We start from the raw sequence: 19430 nt of genomic DNA, 5'->3' as shown, positions 1-19430 counted from the left end.
TGTTTCCTGAAGCCTGGAATCCATCATTTAGTTAATATGGGCCAGATTCTACTCTCACACTGGTTTAATATTGGTGAAACACCATTCACTTAGATCAGGGGTCAGCAACCTTTCAGAAGTGGTGTGCCGAGTCTTCATTTATTCACTCTGATTTAAGGTTTCGCGTGCCAGTAATACATTTTAACATCCTTAGAAGGTCTCTTTCTATAAGTCTATAATATATAACTAAACTATTGTTGTATGTAAAGTAAATAAGGTTTTTAAAATGTTTAAGAAGCTTCATTTAAAATTAAAAAAATGCAGAGCCCCCCGGACCAGTGGCCAGGACCCAGGCAGTGTGAGTGCCACTGAAAATGAGCTCACATGCCGCCTTCGGCATGCGTGCCATAGGTTGCCTGCCCCTGACTTAGATGGAGCTAGCCTTCCTTTTCACCAGTGTAAGCGAAAGCAGCATCCACAGTAGCAGTGAGCCACAGTATCTGTAGGTGAAGTGCAGAGAAAACCACATTTGATGATGGGTTCCTTCTCTAGGGAAAAGAGAAGATACCTGTTATTGAGCAGATAAGCCATCACTTACATCTAATTTCAGAAACTTGTTTTGTATCAAAAAACTGCAACACTTATAGTGCCACCATGAAACTGGCACAATCAGCGTGCTGAACATTGCTTCAAAGTATAACACTTGACTACTGCCGCATTTGTGTTGTCCTCATTGGTTTTCAAATTAATACCTTGTCATTGTTTCAGTAGGTGTTAAGAAATGTTACTGGCATCCCAAGGGCCAAGCATTGGCCCTTTGCTTGATAATTGTTTGCTTTGTATTAAAAAACTCCTTTCCCACTGCTTTCCAAACGGTCTTCATTTTCACCCTGGAAATTACACAGAAGTGTTAACTAACTTCAATTTACAGTGGCTGACAATCACATCTTAGAGAGAACCGATACTTTGTGATCTGAGGTAAATCACAGTAATGAAAACTAACGACACTCGTTATTAACAAACTTACAATGTGCCATGGAAATTTAAGGTTCTGTGGCAGGTCCTGTAATGATTCATGTTACAGTATTTTAATGGGTTTCCTTTGAGATCAGTTTGATTTCAACATATCAAGCAGTGTGAACTCAATGGGTTTTTTAGTATATTTCTCCCTCTCCATCTACTTCAGTTACCGTCTCCTTTAAAGAAAATATCAGAAGTATCACTGCCTTTCACAAATCTAATGTACTTATAAGTTAAGGTTTAAAACCAATGAACATATATGGCGATATGTACAGACATAACCGTAGCTATAGGTATCCTAGAAATTTAGCACTGATTTAGACATGGTGGGAAATTAGCTGATTTATGATTTTACAAGTTTATTTTAAAATATACATCCATGTTCAAGCTAACGTCTAAGTTCTAAACAACAAAGAAATGTGATTTTGGTGTGAATAATAAAATGTTCATTGCTTACTCCACACATTCTCACACTTTAGGAGAAGAAACAAGAGACTAGCGCTGGGTGTTAGCTTTCTAACTTCATATAACAGAGGGTTTGCATATAGAAGGTGACACTGAAAAACCACAGCGTGATTTGTTGTTTCATTAATTAGGTCAACAATACCAAACATAGCACGAGAACTTCCTGGCATCAGTGTGTCAAGGAAAGGCTTTATTCATCCGAGTAGCTTCCCTCTAGGCAAAAAAAGCAAGCGAGATAGTGTGTTTACATGATCTTGTGCTGCACAAGCTGCATAGACAGAGTGGCTCGTTGGCTTTGCGGCATACAAAGCAGCCAGCCGTGGTATCAGTTTCTGGCACCCAAGTGTACTGTAGGTATCAACGGGGAGTGTAGTGCAAAGCAACAGTTTAAGGAAAAAAGGGAGCTTGAGGAGAGGAACAGCAGCAACAAGACTACATAAAGGAGCTGCCTTATATGAAGATGTTCATGTTCTTTCTCTCTCTTCTTTTCTTCCATACAGAAGCCGGGGATGGATGTTGCTGATGCCTATGTGACATTTGTTCGCCACTCTCAGGATGTCTTGCGTGATAAGGTCAATGAGGAGATGTATATAGAAAGGTTATTTGATGTAAGTAAATGCCTTCTCCTCCTTGGAAACCAAGCAGGAGACTCCCCCAAAATGTGACAAAATAAGACAGGAGGATAAGTCACATTTTGAGAAAATTGATTGGTTATAGATTACAAAACAAAAAATCTTTCCTTTCCTTCTGACTAAGGCTCTTATCTGCTGTCCGCCTGCTCTAACTCTGTACTCTGATCTGCTGTGTCCTGGTCTTTATGTATGTGGTTTGTAAGATAACAGCATCTTTTAAGCCAATACTTACTATGTTAAGTTTGTGAGAAATCTTTCTAAAGAGGAACATCTTGGTCATTGTTCTTATCATTAAAATCTGAGCCAATTTTATGGCAGATGTTAGTCGGGGACCATCTCTTTGGTATGTTAATTAATTGTTTCTGACTGCCCAGCACTCAGAACTTGAAAATGAACTCTGCTACATATTTATATTTTTTAAAAATGACAAAAGAGAGCTGATAAAATCTGTATTTTTATACTCAGAAGGACTATGTTGTGGTGTCTAGCACCAGATGTAAAAGCTATAATATGGTCTCCCTGGGGAAAATGGGATGGTTGCTCTAGTCAAAAGGGCACAGATTTTCAGGAGTTCTGTCCCCTTCCCACTCTGCCCCCTGCACCAAATTAATTGATAACATGTAAAAGAGAACATTGACCTTGATGCCCAGCAGCCTACGTTTATTTTAAATATGAATGCATGTTAACTGATGTACCTGTCTCTCTCTCTCTCTCTCTCTCTCTGTTGCTTTTGTTGTGTGACACACTTTCCGTCCTTGTAGCTATTGTTCACTGAAGGTTTTATGTTTATGGCAAGCACTTAACATTAGTGTTTCAGTCACTTCTAGGATCTTTGTTTATATATTGATTTTTGTGACTGTGTGGAACAGCTTACGTTCAAACTTTCTTTTCTTTCACCTCTCAGCAACATCATTTTCCAGTCTTCTGGCTCTAGAATGTTAATAACTTTATATGCTTTGTTTACTTACTCATTTGCTTCCACAGTGTGTAGGGAAGGCTTTTTTTCCCCCAATCAAATGCCTTCTTTACTTGATATTCTTCTTTCTTCACATCACCTTTCCCTTAGAAACCTCTTCTTACTTTATAATTCCCACTCTTTCTTTCACTGATATCCTATCAGATTAAAATGGAACTTATCTCTCATGTCAAATGTTTTATCACATTATATCAAGTGGCATGAATTAGAGTCAAATAATCTTCCTGTGTACATCTACTAGCATGGCCCATATCCACTGAGAATGCCTCATTCATGCATAAAGCACACTAGTGACTCCTTAATGCTCTGTGCGTGCTCACTCTTCAAAGAATTTAAAGCACAGAATGCCAGATATAAATCACCCATCCAGTAAGCATTGGAAAAAGGATTCACTTCTATTTTGCAGCAGGTCCGCTAGTGCATTGCACATCTATGTTGAATTTTATTCCATAAGCAGTAAATTTTCAGAGATCAGCTGGGTTGTTCTTTTCAATGCCTTAGTTGCCTTTCCTTTGATCAGTTTCTTAAGATTCACTAGGGTGACCAGATGTCCCGATTTTATAGGGACAGTCCTGATTTTTGGGTCTTTTTCTTATATAGGCTTCTATTACCCCCCACCCCCTGTCCCAATTTTTCACATTTGCTGTCTGGTCACCCTAAGATTCGCAGTTGTGTGGTTTTTAGAACTTTCTGTCATTAGCTCAAACTCTAAAAATCTGTCACTGGCCTGAGTATTTATTTGTTTGATCCGATCATGCTTAGGATCATAGGACCATATTTTGGTTAAATTGGCAATAAAAAAAATAAGAATAACCTGGTAGAAGGCAAAAGTACAGAATTCCCTCTCACCTCCCCCCCCTCCACATTTTTCATAAACTATACTTTTCCTAACCTGTTAGGCAGGTAAATGATAAAGGATTTTATTAATAGTAATTAATCCTATAATATTTACATTTCTACATATGTTTTTACATAACTGCGTGCAGCTATCAAGGCATTGTGGAAGAGCAATTCACTTTTTGCTCTGATGTGTTAGCAATTCAATTCTGGGACCAAATCCTGCTGACTACATTCCTCTGTTTCTCACTCAATTGTATCTCCTCACATGAGTAAGGTGCACAGGATTGGATCCTTTATTTTGATATATGGGATTAGAATGCACTAGACTTTAAAAGGTAGCAATCTTAATTACTTAAAAGTGTGTTTTAAACTGGCTGCTCTCACTATTGCAAAATTGTTTCTGAAAGAAATGTATATTTCCCAAGTTCAGCCCTAAGCTAAAGGACAAGGTGCTGACCTCACTGACTGAATTAGTAATAGCAGAGCAATTAAATGGGGGGCCGTTCCTGCACACCCTTAATACTGGGCACAGTGGTGAATGCTGTGTGATGACTAGCATTAGGGTGACCAGACAGCAAGTGTGAAAAATCGGGACGGGGGTGGAGGGTAATAGGCACCTATATAAGAAAAAGACCCAAAAATCGGGACATCTGGTCACCCTAACTAGCATGGTTCCCAGTGGCGAAGGGTTTCAGGATTGGGCCCTTCAATGTTAATTCACAGAAATCTCCATCACCTAGAAATGGTTTGTTGCAGTATCTGTAATTGAATTTCCCACATGCTGGTTTTCTACACTTTAGCAGCACAGCATCAGTTTGTGAACATTTTGGATTGTTTCAGTCAGTTTTCCTAAATGTGCCCAGCCCTGCGTCTATGAAAGTTGGTGATAAACTCCCATGGATTTTAATGGGTGCAGCATCACATTCATATGTTTTCTTTTGTTTTGTTTTTATATAGACATCTTGGTCCAGGTTTTACTCTCGGTTATGCCGACGCAGCCAAAGGCAGACTTTGGCCTCTTTTGCTCACTGCGTTGTTGTGAAGTATGAGTAATGAAGCAAACCAGTTGTGTATAAAACCTAGAATATTCTTGAAGTATTCAGCCCTTAATTTCATGGAGCTAAATATTGTGGCCAACTAGTTTTATTTATCTTCTTTGTCAATCTCAGTGATAGATTTCTATAAAATTGTCACGTTTGTCAAGGCTTTGGGGGGGGGTTGGTTTTTTTTAGCGGGGGGGGGGGGGCCCGCAGGTACAGTTTTAAGGAAGATGGAGAATGAATAATCAACATTTGTATTATAAAATAGAAATATCCTTTTAAAAATATGTGTGGGCTGATTCAGTATATTTTAGGAGTGACACTCTTGCAGTCTGTGGAGTTGCAGCAGTGTGAATGAGGCCAGAGTCAGATCAGATTTGGAATCTGGACAGAGACATCAATTAACATTTTGCAGGCCACGGCCTCAACTAGGATAAATCAACATAGCTCAATTTACCTTAATGCAGCTACGCCTATTCATTCCAGCTGAGAATCTGGCCCTACATTTTTAGTGTATCGTGTTAACTCTCTTGCCGTGTGTAGTGACCAGGCCAAAATCTTCCCTGTCACATGTGTGCTGCAACCTCATTGATTTCACTGGGGTTTCAGGATTGTCAAGAAGGATCTAGAGATAACTAGGATATAGGGATAGATCCTCCTCTCAGACAAGTCACTGGAAAAACTCCCACTGACTTAACTGGTGCAAAATCAAGCTCATAATTTGGTCCATTACATGTTCCATTTTTTTGTAGCTCCTGGGGGTTTTGCTTCCTCCCTCTTCTCATCTGGTATTTCCGTTTATTTGCTCTGTTTGTTTTCTACCATTAAAAAAGCCTGGATACTATTAGTTATACCATGTTCCAGACAATATTTGAGGTAATATTCTTAGTGCTCATTGTGCCAGTACCTGCATAGCAGAACTGTGCTCTTTGGTGGATATTGGTGCTTGCAGAAGATTAAAATGTAGACCACACAGCAGGATTAAGATAATCTCCTTTATTCTGTAAATTAGTCAGTTTTTTCCCTGCAGTAAAGTCATCATCTTAATTTTTAATATCTGCATTCTCTGGGTCGTTAAAGGAACAGATTGTGAAATTCTGCTGGTAATCAAAAGCTAACTAGAATTTTTTACTATTTTATTTTTAAACAGTGCGTATTTACTGCAGATTAACATGATTTATTTATTTGGCCTGTCCCACTAAACTGGTAATATTTTTTAAAGAGACAAGGAGGGTGAGGTAATATCGTTTATCGGACCAAGAAGAGCTCTGTGTGGCTCAAAAGCTTGTGTCTCTCCCCAACAGAAGTTGATCCAGAAAAAGATATTACCCCAGCTGCCTTGTCTCTCCAATATCCTGGGACTGACACGGCTACGACTACACTGCATACAATATTCTTTAAAGCTACAATACTGGAACACGGCCCACTGGTACAGAGAACTAGTAAGAGAAGAATTTAAGAACAGCTTGTTGACATGCCTTCAGGCGCTTTGTTTATGTGCATGTCTCTGTATGTTCATGCTTTGAAAAAAGAGAGGTTGCAAACTCAGTTTAGTGTAATAGTTTGCAACTTTGTCTCTGAAGGGTGATTTTTGACATACAGACGCTCCCCGACTTATGCAAGCGTTCCATCCCAGAATGCCTTGTGTAACTCGAAATTTGCATAAGTGGGAAACATATACCCGACCATTACGCAAAAAAAAAAGAAAAAAAATCCTCCTATTTCTTGCTTACGGAACTTTTTCCGTAAATTCGGATTTGCATAAATCAGGTTTGCGTAACCCAGGGGGCCTCTGTATTTGATTGTTTCAAATACAAAGTGTGGGCCAGATGGGCTTGAGGTATGTCACGGACCTGAAAAAAGGGGACTGATTTTGCAGTCCTAGAGGCCAATCCTGTGTGGTCCTGAGCCCTCTCAACTGAGGGCACTCAGCGTCTTTTAGGACCAGGCCCCTACACAGCCAGAACTTCCTTTGAGGCCAGCAGGAGATTTGCCTGCAAAGATTAGTGCCTTTAATGATGATAGTTTACAGATTTAGATCCGCATACGTTAGTTTATGTATTTTCCAGCCAATCAGAACCTATCTGATCACAAAAACTGTATGGTGGACCTGTTGATATTATAATCGCTAGCCTGGCTTTTGCCTAACTAGCAAAATACTGATGTTTTGGTCACAGGAGTGTAGCTAGTGTACAAAAGGCTGTTAAATGTAGAAAAAGCAACCGTGGTTCCTGTGAATTTCAGGATATTGATGCAAACCTCCAAAGTCCATAAATAGCGCAGATGGTATTTTTTCTTTCTCATGATTAATTCAATATCTTACCCCAAAAAAACCCAAAACATGCTTTTGATATGAGAGATCAGATCATCAAGAGAAGCTCCTAAGATTGCAAGATCTAAACAAAAATTAATTTATTTTTTTCCTCCGTGTACTTCTTGAAGACACAAGCCTGAGTAGAAGATAAGGATTAAAACAGATGTGCTTAGTGCTAGTTCATCTGCTTAAATCTAGCAGTCTCTGAGATCAGTGATTAAAAAGCCATCTCTAACTTTGATGAAATCCACCGCAATGGTAATATTGTGTCTTTGATAGCTTTCTTATGGGCCTCGTGTCTGCCTAAACCGGACATAGAAAACATTTGACTGGAGATGATACGTGGATTATATGGGTCAATTATACACTTAATCTGCCTTCTGGGGATTAAATGTGCATAGATTGACTCTGTGTATTTGGCTTGTCCTTGGCAGTTATCAGATCAGTAAGGTTGCCCTTACTGAAAAGTCTGGTAAGAACTTAATCATGCAGTGATACGGTCCTGATGATGCAGTCGTAGTTACGGTGCTAACTGCTCTGTACTTTTGCAGAAGGTTTGACTTACCATTTTACTGTCACATTATGCATTTAGCTGCCTCCAAACTCTGTGTGCAGACAGTTATAGCCTGGATATTTGTTGTTAAAGGAGTGGTTTAAAATACCGCCAGGAAGCCTCTTTGTATTTGCAGGGAAAATGAGGGTGTTTTGACGTTGACACACAGAGGCACCTTGAAATCAGTGGGTTTGAGGGATGTAGGTGAGGAAGCCAAGGAGGGAGGGCAGAGTAAGGCAGTCCTGAGAGCTGTTCACCCCCATGGTGGCCTGTCAGAGAGAGGATCTTCTGCTTTGATGGGACAGTCACCTCAGCACCCGGCATCTGCAATTGGAGGCTCTGACACAGCTCTCCATTTGGCCCCTTCACCCTCCCCACCTGCCAGGGAGATCCCAGAGCACCTCATGCTGGAACATCAGGGGAGGTGCTGCCTCCCCCACCTCCGTACACTGGTTAGGGGCCCAGAATAGGGATCAAGAAACCTGGGTCCTATTCCCAGCCTTGCCACTGAGTCCCATTGTGGTCTTAGCCAAGTCAGCTCCACTCCCTGCCCCTCAGCTCCGCCATCTGTGATACAGGGATCAGGCTTGTCCACTGGCAAAGTGCTTTGTGCAGTGCATTCCTATTAGATATCGCAGCAGGAATAGAGCTCCATGCCCGTGAGTCCAGCCAGAGCACAGCTCTGGAGAGCTCTGAGCTCCTGAGGATGCATGAGACAGGATTTGGTCCCGTATTTTTTAAATGCAATTATACTAACTATTAATTGATTCATGAATGTGAAACGTATCAAGTCAGTACAAGTCGGAACCGAAGGAGCACTGAGGTTTAAAAAAGAAAGGACTTGGACCCCAGTTCAGTAGTTAGCACTGACTTCTATGGGACTACTCGTGTGCTTAAAGATACACACGTGCCCAGGTACCCTGCTGAATCAGCACTTCCTATACTCCTAAATATATGGAAACTTGCAATGGTGATATTGAGCGCTATAGGAGAAGCTAATGCAGCTGGCTGATTGAACCTTAGAAAACAGCTACTTTTCTTCCTACACAGCCAGATTGCTCACCGAGGCACCAATTCTCCTACTTCTATCCCGAGACAGCCTCCCTGTGCTGTTTCTTCTTCAGCTGCTTTTGTCTAAAAAAGAGTCAGTTTTGAAGTGAAGAAAATAAAGCAGATTGGCCTTGGGAAATACTGCACTGTTTTAAGCAAGTCTTTAAAAGAGTTACTTTTAATGCAGCCCTTGTTTTTTCAGTTAAGGCATAATGTTTTAATCAGTTGAAGTCACATCAATTGAATTTTGTACTCAAAGAAAGGAGAGTCAGATTGCAGGTACTGTGCTTCATGGCAGTTGAGTAAAAATCGTAAAGTACTTTGTGGTGAAAAATATTGTCTGTATACAGTTTTTGCTGCCCTGGGGAAGAAGAACATTGTATACCCTCCTTTATTAATGTGGGGGGAGTTACCCAACAAAAAGGCATGTTTCAAACCCACATGCAGGGTCATGCTATTTCACAGTTGACCCCTTCGTCTTTTGGAGTTCAAATGCAAAGCGTGTCTTTAAAAAAGGACAAGAGGTGTTTAATAGACTTATTAATCATGGCAAAAGGGAGGAGAAGACCTGTTTTCTTACAGTTGCTGCCCAAGGTAGTGAAGACTTGTTCCGGAATAGGGTCTTACCTAGTAAATGTATTCTGTTAACAAGGTTTATTCTTTCATGAAGTATTCATTTAAGTAGGTTTCATTCAATTTATTTTAAGGAGCCTCTTAATAAAATAAGTCCTAGATCTGTCACTGGATTTTACATGCGTGTAAGAGTTTTTCCTTTTAAATGTCTTTATCAGAACAGCTTTTCGTGTTTCAGTAGACATTTGGTGAAGACAGTTAATTTGTTTTCTTTTCCAGAGGAGATTGTTCCATTAATCATTCGAAGAAGTCAGACTGATTGCTCTGTTACTTTAGGTCAGCATAGTCTTGCTAACATGATCTGCACAGTGCTTTTTAGCGTTGGAGAATATTCTTTTTATGACAGACTGTAAGCAACAGACTCTTTGTTTTGCCATTAAAAAAATATCCAAGGTACATTTTGTGGAAGGAATATGGTCACGTTGCATTACAGAAGACAAATGGTCCTAAATTCTGAAATGAGAGGTCAGTTAGCTTAACAACGTAGTCTTTCCTGCTTAGCCAACATAGATTGTTGGATTAGAGCTGTATGTACATAATCACTGTGCAATATATGCAAGTCATGTAGGGCCAGATTATTAAAGTTATGCAGATAGTGAGATTTTCAAAAGTGCCTAGGTACCTAACTCCCATTGCTGGGGGCAACTGTGAGGGGTAAGGTGGCTGGCCACCTTAGGTCCTAGTTGAATTTTCAAGAGCACCTATCGGCAGCTTTTAAATCTGGCCTTTGAAAATCTGGCCCTTAGCACACTGTGAGCTCTGCTTGTCTATTTTTATTTAACCGTTGTTTTTAACTAATTTGAGCTTCCAATTGGTGGTTAGTCTAGAATGAGAACCTACAGGTCCAATCTTGCATATCTTGTGACCCCAAAAGCCCCATTGATTTCCACTGAAATTTTGCGAGCCCAAGGAAAGCACGACTGGGTCAAAGTTTAAGTGTGAAGATAGCAGGAGTGTTGTGTGTAACACAGGGGAGGTAATTGTTCGGCACTGGTAAAGCTCAGCTGGAGAGCTGTATCCAGTTCTGGGCACCATGGTTTAGGGAAGATGTGGAGAAATTAGAGAGAGTCCAGAGGACAGCAACCAAAATGATCAAAGGTTTAGAAAACCTGACCTATGAGGAAAGTCTAAAAGAATTGGGCATGTTTAGTCTTGAGAAAAGAAGACTGAGGGGGACTCTGATAAGCCTCAAATATGTTCAGAGCTGTTATAAAGAGGATGGGGTCAATTGTTCTTTATGTCCACTGAAGCGAGGACAAGAAGTAATGGCCTTAATCAGCTGCAAGAGAGATGTAGGTTAGATATTAGGCAAAAAGTTTCTGACTCTCAGGGTGGTTAAGCTCTGGAACAGGCTTCCAAGGGAGGCTGTGGAATCCCCATCACTGGAGGTTTTTAAGAACAGGTTGGACAAACACCTGCCAGGGATGGTCTAAGTTTACTTGGTCCTGCCTCAGCGAAGGGGGCAGGACTTGATGACCTCACAAGCAGAGGTGGCTCCAGGCACCAGCGCACCAAGCGCGTGCCTGGGGCGGCCTGCCGGTTGCCATGAGGGCGGCAGTCACGCTGCCTTCGGCGGTATGCCTGCGGGAGGTCTGCCAGTCCTGTGGCTTCGGCGGCATATGTCGGCGGGTACACCGAAGGCGCAGGACCAGTGGACCTCCCGCAGGCATGCCGCTGAATCTGCGTTACCAGCGGACCTTCCGCAGGCATGCCGCTGAATCTGCGTTACCAGCGGACCTCCCGCAGGCATGCCGCCGAAAGCCACCTGACTGCCGTGCTTGGGGCGGCAAAATACATAGAGCCGCCCCTGCTCACAAGGTCCCTCCCAACCCTGCATGTCTATGATTCTGTAGTCAATAGTTAGCTCTCACGTGACACGAAATAGTCATGATACTCAAGTGAGAAAATATTTTAGCATTGGAATCTGAGACTTTGTAGATAAGTCAGTGGCAAAATGAACAATTCTGTTTTCTCCCCAAATCCTATATTCCACTGGGCAAATCCTTTTTCCACCCCGCTCCTTTGTATGCATAGAAGTCCCAGCATGCAGTGGGACAGCTATACATGGGGAACAGGGAGTTGCTGTGCGCAGCACAGAGTGGGTTCTTCCAAGGCAAGTCTGGGGAGAACCAGAGCAGGAGCTGAGTGGGTGGATCTTTGACTATCCAGATCCGTTGACCTAACCTCATGCACATTTGTCAGGAATAATAGAAGGATCTGCTGGAGGGCTGAGGCAGCAGCTGTCATCACAGAGTGGTCCCCTACCTTCCCACGGCATGTGGAGCAGGATTCCTTACACCTGTGTACAGCATACGCTGTGTGCTGGGAGGAGGATTGGGCCCTCGGCACTGACAATGGAGGATTGTTTGATGTCCAATAGTTTCTTCATGCCTCGTTCCCTTTTCTCTCTGCAGTCCCGTCCCCCACAATTGCTCCCAGGGTAGCAAGTGAGCCAGTGGAGCATGTTAGATTAGCAGTTATAGGCCACTTCATTTCTCTTGATCTGCAGCTCTTTTCTTTCCCCAAGATTCCTTTAAACCTCGCCCTGCACTTATGATATCAGTGTACGAAAATGCTTACCAAGAGCTGGAAAAGAAATCTCTTTTTTCTGTCCTGAAATCCCATGTGCGATACCAGGGGATCCTTTTCTCCCCATTCACTCTTTTCCAGTTCACAGTTAATACCTAGGCAGCCTTTAACTACACTTTTTGGAATGTGCAGACTATACAAGAGAACTCAATGAAAGGTTCCCAGCTCCAGTTTGTGACGTCTTTTGATTCAGTTCTAGTGTTAAAATCTAAAAAACCCTGTACAATTAAAGTATTGTATAACATACATTGCATCTTATTAATCAACATTACATCCAATTACACTGTCATTGTATTATATTGCTTTGACAAACAAAGGGCTGGGCTCTTTACAAAAATGTTACGTAGCTATTATGTTTAAGCAGGCTCTTTATATGGGAACCTCGGTTTAAAATGTCAACATCTTTTCTTTAAAAATTTTTTAAAAGAACGCAAGTGGAGACTACTTTAAATGCAGAAAACAGCATTGCAATCTATATACCATCTTTTTTATGCAAAAGCTATTTTATCAAAATTGCAAATAATGTCAAATTTGGTGGGGGCAAAATCCTTCGGGGCAGTGATCACTTGTGTATAACACGCCATGCTACAAGCACTGTGAGTTTTGCACAGCTGTATCTGCTTGGGAGGAAGAGAAGGACAGGTACCCAGGAGCAAAGCATGTCAGTACACCCAGACCACATTTAGGGCCAGATCCTGTAAACACATAACACTTTATTCATCCAAGTAGCTCTATTGACTAGGGGTAGATAACCAGCATTGACTCTGGTGGGACGACATGTCTGAGTAGAGTTACCCCCGAGCATTTGGAGGATTGGGGTCCTGAAGAACAATTTGAAGAGGCATGTGTCCTTTGGACTTAATTGCTGCAAACACTGGGTGGGGTTATAATTCATGGGTGAGGTGCAATACCCTACATCAGAAAAGCCACCATGCAGGGGCCACAGGGCAGCTGTGATCCAAGAGGACCCCACAGACACACAGGTGCTCCAGCTATTCTCTGGATGTCATGACTCCCTCGGTCACAACCCAGAAGCAATTGTTAAGACCCATATCCTGCAACTGTCCTGACCTGGCAGACCCCTGCACCTGCAGGGAGCCAGGGCTCTGTCTGGACACAGTTGCAGTATTGGAGTCTGAGGCCATCTGGTTGCAACACATGAGTGTATTGGATCCCCATGGCTTTTACACCTCTGCACGGGCTTTGTTTTTAAGAATTAAACATGTATTCAACTGCATTCTTCTCACCTTCAAATCCTACAGGCAATGGATTTTGGCCAGGAGAAGCGTTATAAATCTTTAATGGCCAAGACTTTAGTTTGACCTGTCATCATAAAAACAGCATCTTCTTCCACACAACCACACCAGGCTAGGGGCTTGGTTCCATCATAACTCAGGAGAGCGCCACCTTCTCAGGCCCTGTCCCTAGAAACACACGTGTGCTTAACTTTACTCACCCTAGTCATCCCCTCGACTTCAGTGAGCTTTGGCTCAGGCCCTGTCATGTGGCGGGGTTCCCTCACCCTGGATTCCTCGCTGCCAGCAGTCCTCACACACTCCTGCATAGGTTCACCACCGTGTGCTTTATGTACAATGGGCTATACAAGTCCTTGTCCCCCCATGGCATAAGGCTTTGACCTTCTCCCTAGGCACAGAGGGAAAGGGGGGAGAAATCTCCCCTCCCCGAGAGCCTGGGCTGCTCTGGCCCGTCCATGGGGCCTTCGCCTCTTTCCCCTTCCTTTTCCTGTATCTCTTTTAACTGTCCTCAGCTGAGTTGCTGAATCACTTTAATTGGTTAATCACCTGGTGTTTAACCAATTATCTCCTCAGTTTGGCCCAGGTGGGGATGTTTACGAGTACACAGAGTGATGAGTCCACTGGAGGCTGTTCACACTCTGTGACAGGCCCCTTCCTACAGCAAGTCGCTTGTTCCTTTGACATCCCCCATCCAAGTGCTGCTGAGACTGGACGCTGCTTCTTTTACTGGCTCAAAGGAGACAACAGTCCCAGGTGGTGAGACTAGATGAGACTTGTGTGGCTAAATCCTATGCAACTATTTAGAAATGTAGAGGAAACTACATGGTTTACGAATTGTGTGATAAATGTAAAGCTCAGATTGTTTTCATAACTGTCCCAGTGTCGTGAAGGTGCAGGAGTTAATGCCTCCAGTTGGCTTTTTTTAAACTCTCTCTCTCTGTTGAAATCTGTGCTTGGATGATGTTAAGGAGCTGAATGGCTTCAGAGGCACTATAATTTGGAGTTAAGGAGCCTTAACCCATCTCAGAGTGCTTAGGTGTTGTTGTACAAAATGTATTCTAATTGTTAATTCATTGTATGCAGCACAGAGCGCTAAATGCAGAGGATCTCCATGAATGAAATGATTCGTATGTTTACAATTTATTTATAACGTAAGTGTGAGACCAGATATATGCATACAAAATACAAAGCAAAAAAAACCCCAGATTAGAGGCGTTTTTTTCCATTAATAATAGTGGGAGTTGCATGTCTAATCTCATAACCATTTACAACCAACCGTTTACAACCAACAAGTCCATTTGCTAGAGACACCAGGAAGTTCTATATGGACCTTCCATTAGCACTGATGGGAATGATATGCAAGAGACCCCTTCAAATCAAACTTAAACCCAATTAAGGGTGAAACTCCATCCTTAACTCACCCTCTTGCTGAGGTCCTCAAACAGTGGGTGATCTTAGCTACCATATGTACTGCAAAAAGCCTGCCGTACTTAAACACAACTGTGTGTGAGTTTCAGCTTTCACTCAGAATTTCCTTCCTTGTTGTGTTCCGTTTACGTGATTCAAACAACGTTTTTGTGGTTTCTTTTGAAAAAGATGATGTAATTCAATGCCATTTACATCCTAGACAGATGATTACTAGTTCAGGGTAGCGGCTTGACCCTATTATGTAAGGCTGACACTGTGGTATTATTAAATAATAATACAAATGATTTTAATATCAGTCCCCGTTGACTTTATACCCTGCCCACATAGTTAAGCTTCCAATGTGAATGAGATTTCACAGCCAAGGAATAATACAGGGGGGAAAACAATCAGAAGTTACAGAGCAGCAGGGTTGTAGGAACTACTCTAAATGTATCTGCAGTGAAATCATTATAGTAGCATTAAAAAAATCTTTGCTGAAATGTAAATCTGTAGTCTGAGCAAAGCACTTCAGTCACTTATTTAAACCAGGGTTCATTATTATTATTGCTTATGCTGTACCATAGATGTCCATGGTGTTTTAACAATATAATAGTAATAAATAAAAACATTGCACTACCATTTAGCACTTACTGAGCTAAATGTTTGCAAAAAATAATTGAAGGCATATTGCTTATCAAGAGGAAAATTTGCCACTAACATAGGACCCTATCCTGCGAAATCTTTACTTACTGAAGTCTTTACTCTTGTGAGCAAGGTACTGTTTGCTGTTCTATAGTTTCTTAAATAGGGCGTGTACCCAAAATATTTCTGAAATGTGCATTCTGTTTCTGAATGTAACCCAGTTGGAAATCCCTACTGGAAGGTAAGCTATCAAAAACCAGTTATCAACTTTTATATTTTGAAAGAAACAACGCATAAAAGAATAGTGTGAGCTAGAAAATAATGTGTTTTATAATAGAAAGACAGCTGTCTCTGCATACTCTTTCGGTTATGCCTTGTTATTGTGTGGGCTGTGATGGTATACAGAAAGACAGCCACCTTTTTAAGTACTCTGTAGAATATTTAGTTACTCGGAGATCAGATACTCTTATTGTATGGTCCATGGTGGTAGAACAGAAAGACAGCTATTTATATATTCTTTCTCAATAGTGCCTGTGATTTTATAGCCTGTGGTGATAGTAGTGGAGAATTTGATATATACAATATTGGTGTATATCCAATTGTTTGTGAACATCAGAAGTTTTTAAACTTGGTTGTAATCGAGGAATATAAGCATAAGCTTGAAAGGCTAAAGAGCAGAAAGACCCACACATAAATGCTATTATGTACTTAATGAGGCAGGGGTTTAAAAAAAAAATCAGCCACACAAGTTGGTTTTATCAAAGAAAATGTATAAATAACAACCAGTGATTCAAACTGCTTTACAAAGAAAAAGCAGGGGGAAATGAAGGTAGCACTTCACTTGTGGCATCCAGATAATAGTATTTACTACACTAATCTTTTTGGCTTAGAGATTGACAATCAATATATTATTATCAACAAGCATTAACACACACACAAAGCTTCCGTTTCTCTTTTTCTTGAACCCTGTCCCTAAGTCCTTTCAATTTAATTAAAACTGGACAGCCCTCCCAATAGTGCAAATTACACTTAAAATAATATTAAATATTTGTACTGGGTGAAGACAAAAGTGTTGGCTTGTGCAGTTGGTTGAAAACGCGCACACACACACACACACACACACAGAAAAAAATTCGAGCTAATCAAAGTTAAAATAAAGTCTCTCTCCCTCCCTCTCTCTCTCTCCCAAGACTACTGTCTATAACATGTTGTTCCTTATAGAAAGTGGGATATGGTGGCATTTGCTTGATTAACTTGCTCGACAAAAGTGACAGCTGCTGTGGGTGCATGTAGATAAGCTGCACAGCGCAGTTCCGCCTTTGTACATCTGTCAGCAAAAAAGGAAGAATAAAGAGTGAAAAGAGACAAATTGGTCCCAAAAGGCAATCCATTCAACTTAGGAGGTTTGCTCTATTCAAGCACTCACTGTGAATCTCAAGTACTAGGTAGCTTATTCAATTTCATTCATTCTTTAGAATGAGCCCACAAGTGTTTAATTTCTTATTCTGCTCTATAAAAGGGGGATCTTTTTTTATTGGAAGCATTAATTGTAAGACTAGCTGATCAATGCTTACAACATTAACTCATCATTAATTTTCTGTTTAACTATTTTTGGGCTCTGTAATGTGGTAACTTCTCACTGACTTCTCGGATTGCTGTCTGAAAAATCCAAAAATATTCCAACATACAGCTCTGTGAACTGGGGCCTTTGCCAATGAGAGCAAGGAGTGAAGGCTAGAGGCCAGATCCTCAGCAGGTGTAAATCATCATAGGCCATTGATTTTATTTTTTGCATTGCCGTAGCGCCTAGGAACCCCAGTCATGGGCCAAGACACTGTTACGCTAGGTGCTGTATAAACACATGGAGCTTCATCGATTTACACTGGCTGGAGGAGTCATCCTGACGTGTGCCTGGTTACACAGACAGGTTTCCTGGCTCAGAAAGGTAATCTTACCGGTGGTCAATCCTCTGCAGAAGAGTTACTCAGAGATCAGCTTCAGGGGGAGGCCTGCAGGCATGGCAGCCTGCAATAATAATAATAGCAAAATATGGTTTTCATTGAGAAACTGGGAGAAAAGTTGATAAACTAGTGGGAAGGGCAGTAATGTGTGGGTAAGTCTCAGCAGGGCAGAGACGTTTTTCTTTTTGTGGCAGAAGTTTCTCTGTTCCCATCTTCTGATTGATGCTGGAGGATTATTCTTAAATTCATGAGTCTCGGGGGTAGCAGCTCTTTACATCCACACCAGTCTCTGCCACCATCCTACTCCGCACCTTAACTGCAGTCTCAAACTCTCTGGTCTAGGCATTTCTATGTGCCCTCCATTGTGGTGCCTAGAAATTCCAGGCCCTCAGCACTGTGCCTGCGGCTCACCCCTCAGGGATTCTACGAGGAAGTGTACTTAACCTTTTTGTGCTGGGGTGTCTATCCCCCTCAAAGCCAACTAACCCCGTGACAGGCTGCACCGGGAGGAGAGTCAGGGCTGATACGGGCTAATGGCAGATGAAGCCCAGCTAGGGGAAGCGCTGGGATAGGCAGAAAGAGAGGAAGTTGGTGTTACGAGGAGGTGGCGGGAAGGAATTCTGCTGCCACTCCCTAGAGAAGAAGAGCTGGCAAGAGACAAGGAGGAAAAGAAATCCTGGGATCGTGTCTTGGACTATAGATTCTGGCAAGAACCCAAGGGAGTGAAGTCACCCCAGGAAGCAGAGGAAGCTCTGGTGGTGACTCAGGGGCAGGGCAGAAGATAAGGAAAAGTAGGAAGAAGCTCAGGGAAAGAGCAACAGAGTCTGGGATTGCTAGTCGGGTCCCTGGGCTGGAAGCTGGGATAGCGGAAGGGGCCAGGTTCCCCTCCTGTCCCCTGGGAAAGTGGCACAGTCTGGGCAGTGGAGCGGAAGCCTGCCTGAGACACTTTGTCCAGAAGAACTTTGCGTCCCCAAAAGAGGAAAACTATAATGACCTGGCTGAAGAGCCCAGCCACGAAGGGGGACAAATCAAGTCAGAGAGAGGGATGCAGCCCAGGGGGCGTGCAACCAAAGGAGGGCGCATCTGACTGGTCGAGAGCTAATCCCCTGGTGCGCCACAAGGAGGCGCCCCAGCGGTGCGTAGTTACACTTCCACAGAAAATAAGACAGTTCTTCCCATAATGCTGTAGCCTCTGCTTAGAGCAAAGGCCTTGGGGCTAGATCTGCTGGTCTGGCTAAGCTCTGTTCCGTGCAGGACATGGGGAGGGGGAAGCCAGAGACGGCATTAAACCACCTTTCTCCCGCCGCTTCCGATCCAGTTTTGCACCCTGATGCAACTTAGAGCCACCTCAAGACAGAGCAGGGCCAAAGATCTGACCCCAGGGGTTGCCATCAAACCCAGATCTCTCACATGGTAGTGCCTTTGGGCTAGCCCAGAACTGAACTTTTTTAAAATGAGCATGTGTGAAATATAATGTTCCTGATTTTCCACCCACTCACACTTATCATCATCTACACCTGGGCAAAACCGGTGTAAACCCTACCTCTACCACTGGTGAGGTTCTACATCCAGTTTGCACAGGTGTCAATGGCTATGCAAGGGTGAAGGTAGTGGAGACCCACTCTGCTACTGAGCTGCACACTTGGGGTTTTAAAGGTTACCTAAAGTAAATTTTGCTTTGGTGAAGTTGCCCACAGGGAGTCACATGATTTTGCACAAGACACTTTTCTACAAAGATAAAGGTGTGAAAGATGCATCAGTCACGCACTGGGCAGTTACTGTTTGGATCAGTCACTTTTGCAAAGTTCTTACATTCTGTCGTTCCCAGCATACACTGTCTGAGTTGTCATTTGTCTCCTGTTCAAGTAGGAGAGCCAGTTCAGCTGTCTAGTGGTAGCACAATGTGCTACCGTGCACAACTCTGTGTGTGAGACTACAGCTGAGTCCTTCACATCTGGGTTGGTGGGTCTGAGAAGCATTATGGAGCCAGCATGCCCCGTCACAGTGGGCAGGGAAAAAGCCATGTTGTTCCTCAGCAAGCCCCGCTTAGGGGACTGAGAAGGAACATTGAGA

At 42.4% G+C, this 19430-nt stretch overlaps 1 protein-coding gene across 5 annotated transcripts in view; it reads left to right on the top strand.

Annotated features, from left to right (window-relative positions):
* CADPS (calcium dependent secretion activator) overlaps positions 1-19430 on the top strand; it is a 356811-nt gene that overhangs the window by 325704 nt on the left and 11677 nt on the right. For all 5 annotated transcript variants that reach the window (XM_045025308.1, XM_045025307.1, XM_045025309.1 and 2 more), the window contains one exon: positions 1965-2072. In XM_045025308.1, the coding sequence (XP_044881243.1) occupies positions 1965-2072 (108 nt within the window). The remainder of the gene's footprint in view (positions 1-1964; positions 2073-19430) is intronic.

The sequence above is a fragment of the Mauremys mutica genome, chromosome 7 (assembly GCF_020497125.1).
Source record: "Mauremys mutica isolate MM-2020 ecotype Southern chromosome 7, ASM2049712v1, whole genome shotgun sequence".
In the NCBI taxonomy this organism is placed as follows: Eukaryota; Metazoa; Chordata; order Testudines; family Geoemydidae; genus Mauremys; species Mauremys mutica.
Note: the sequence above shows the minus strand (reverse complement) of the source record. Positions and strands in the feature narration are given on the sequence as shown.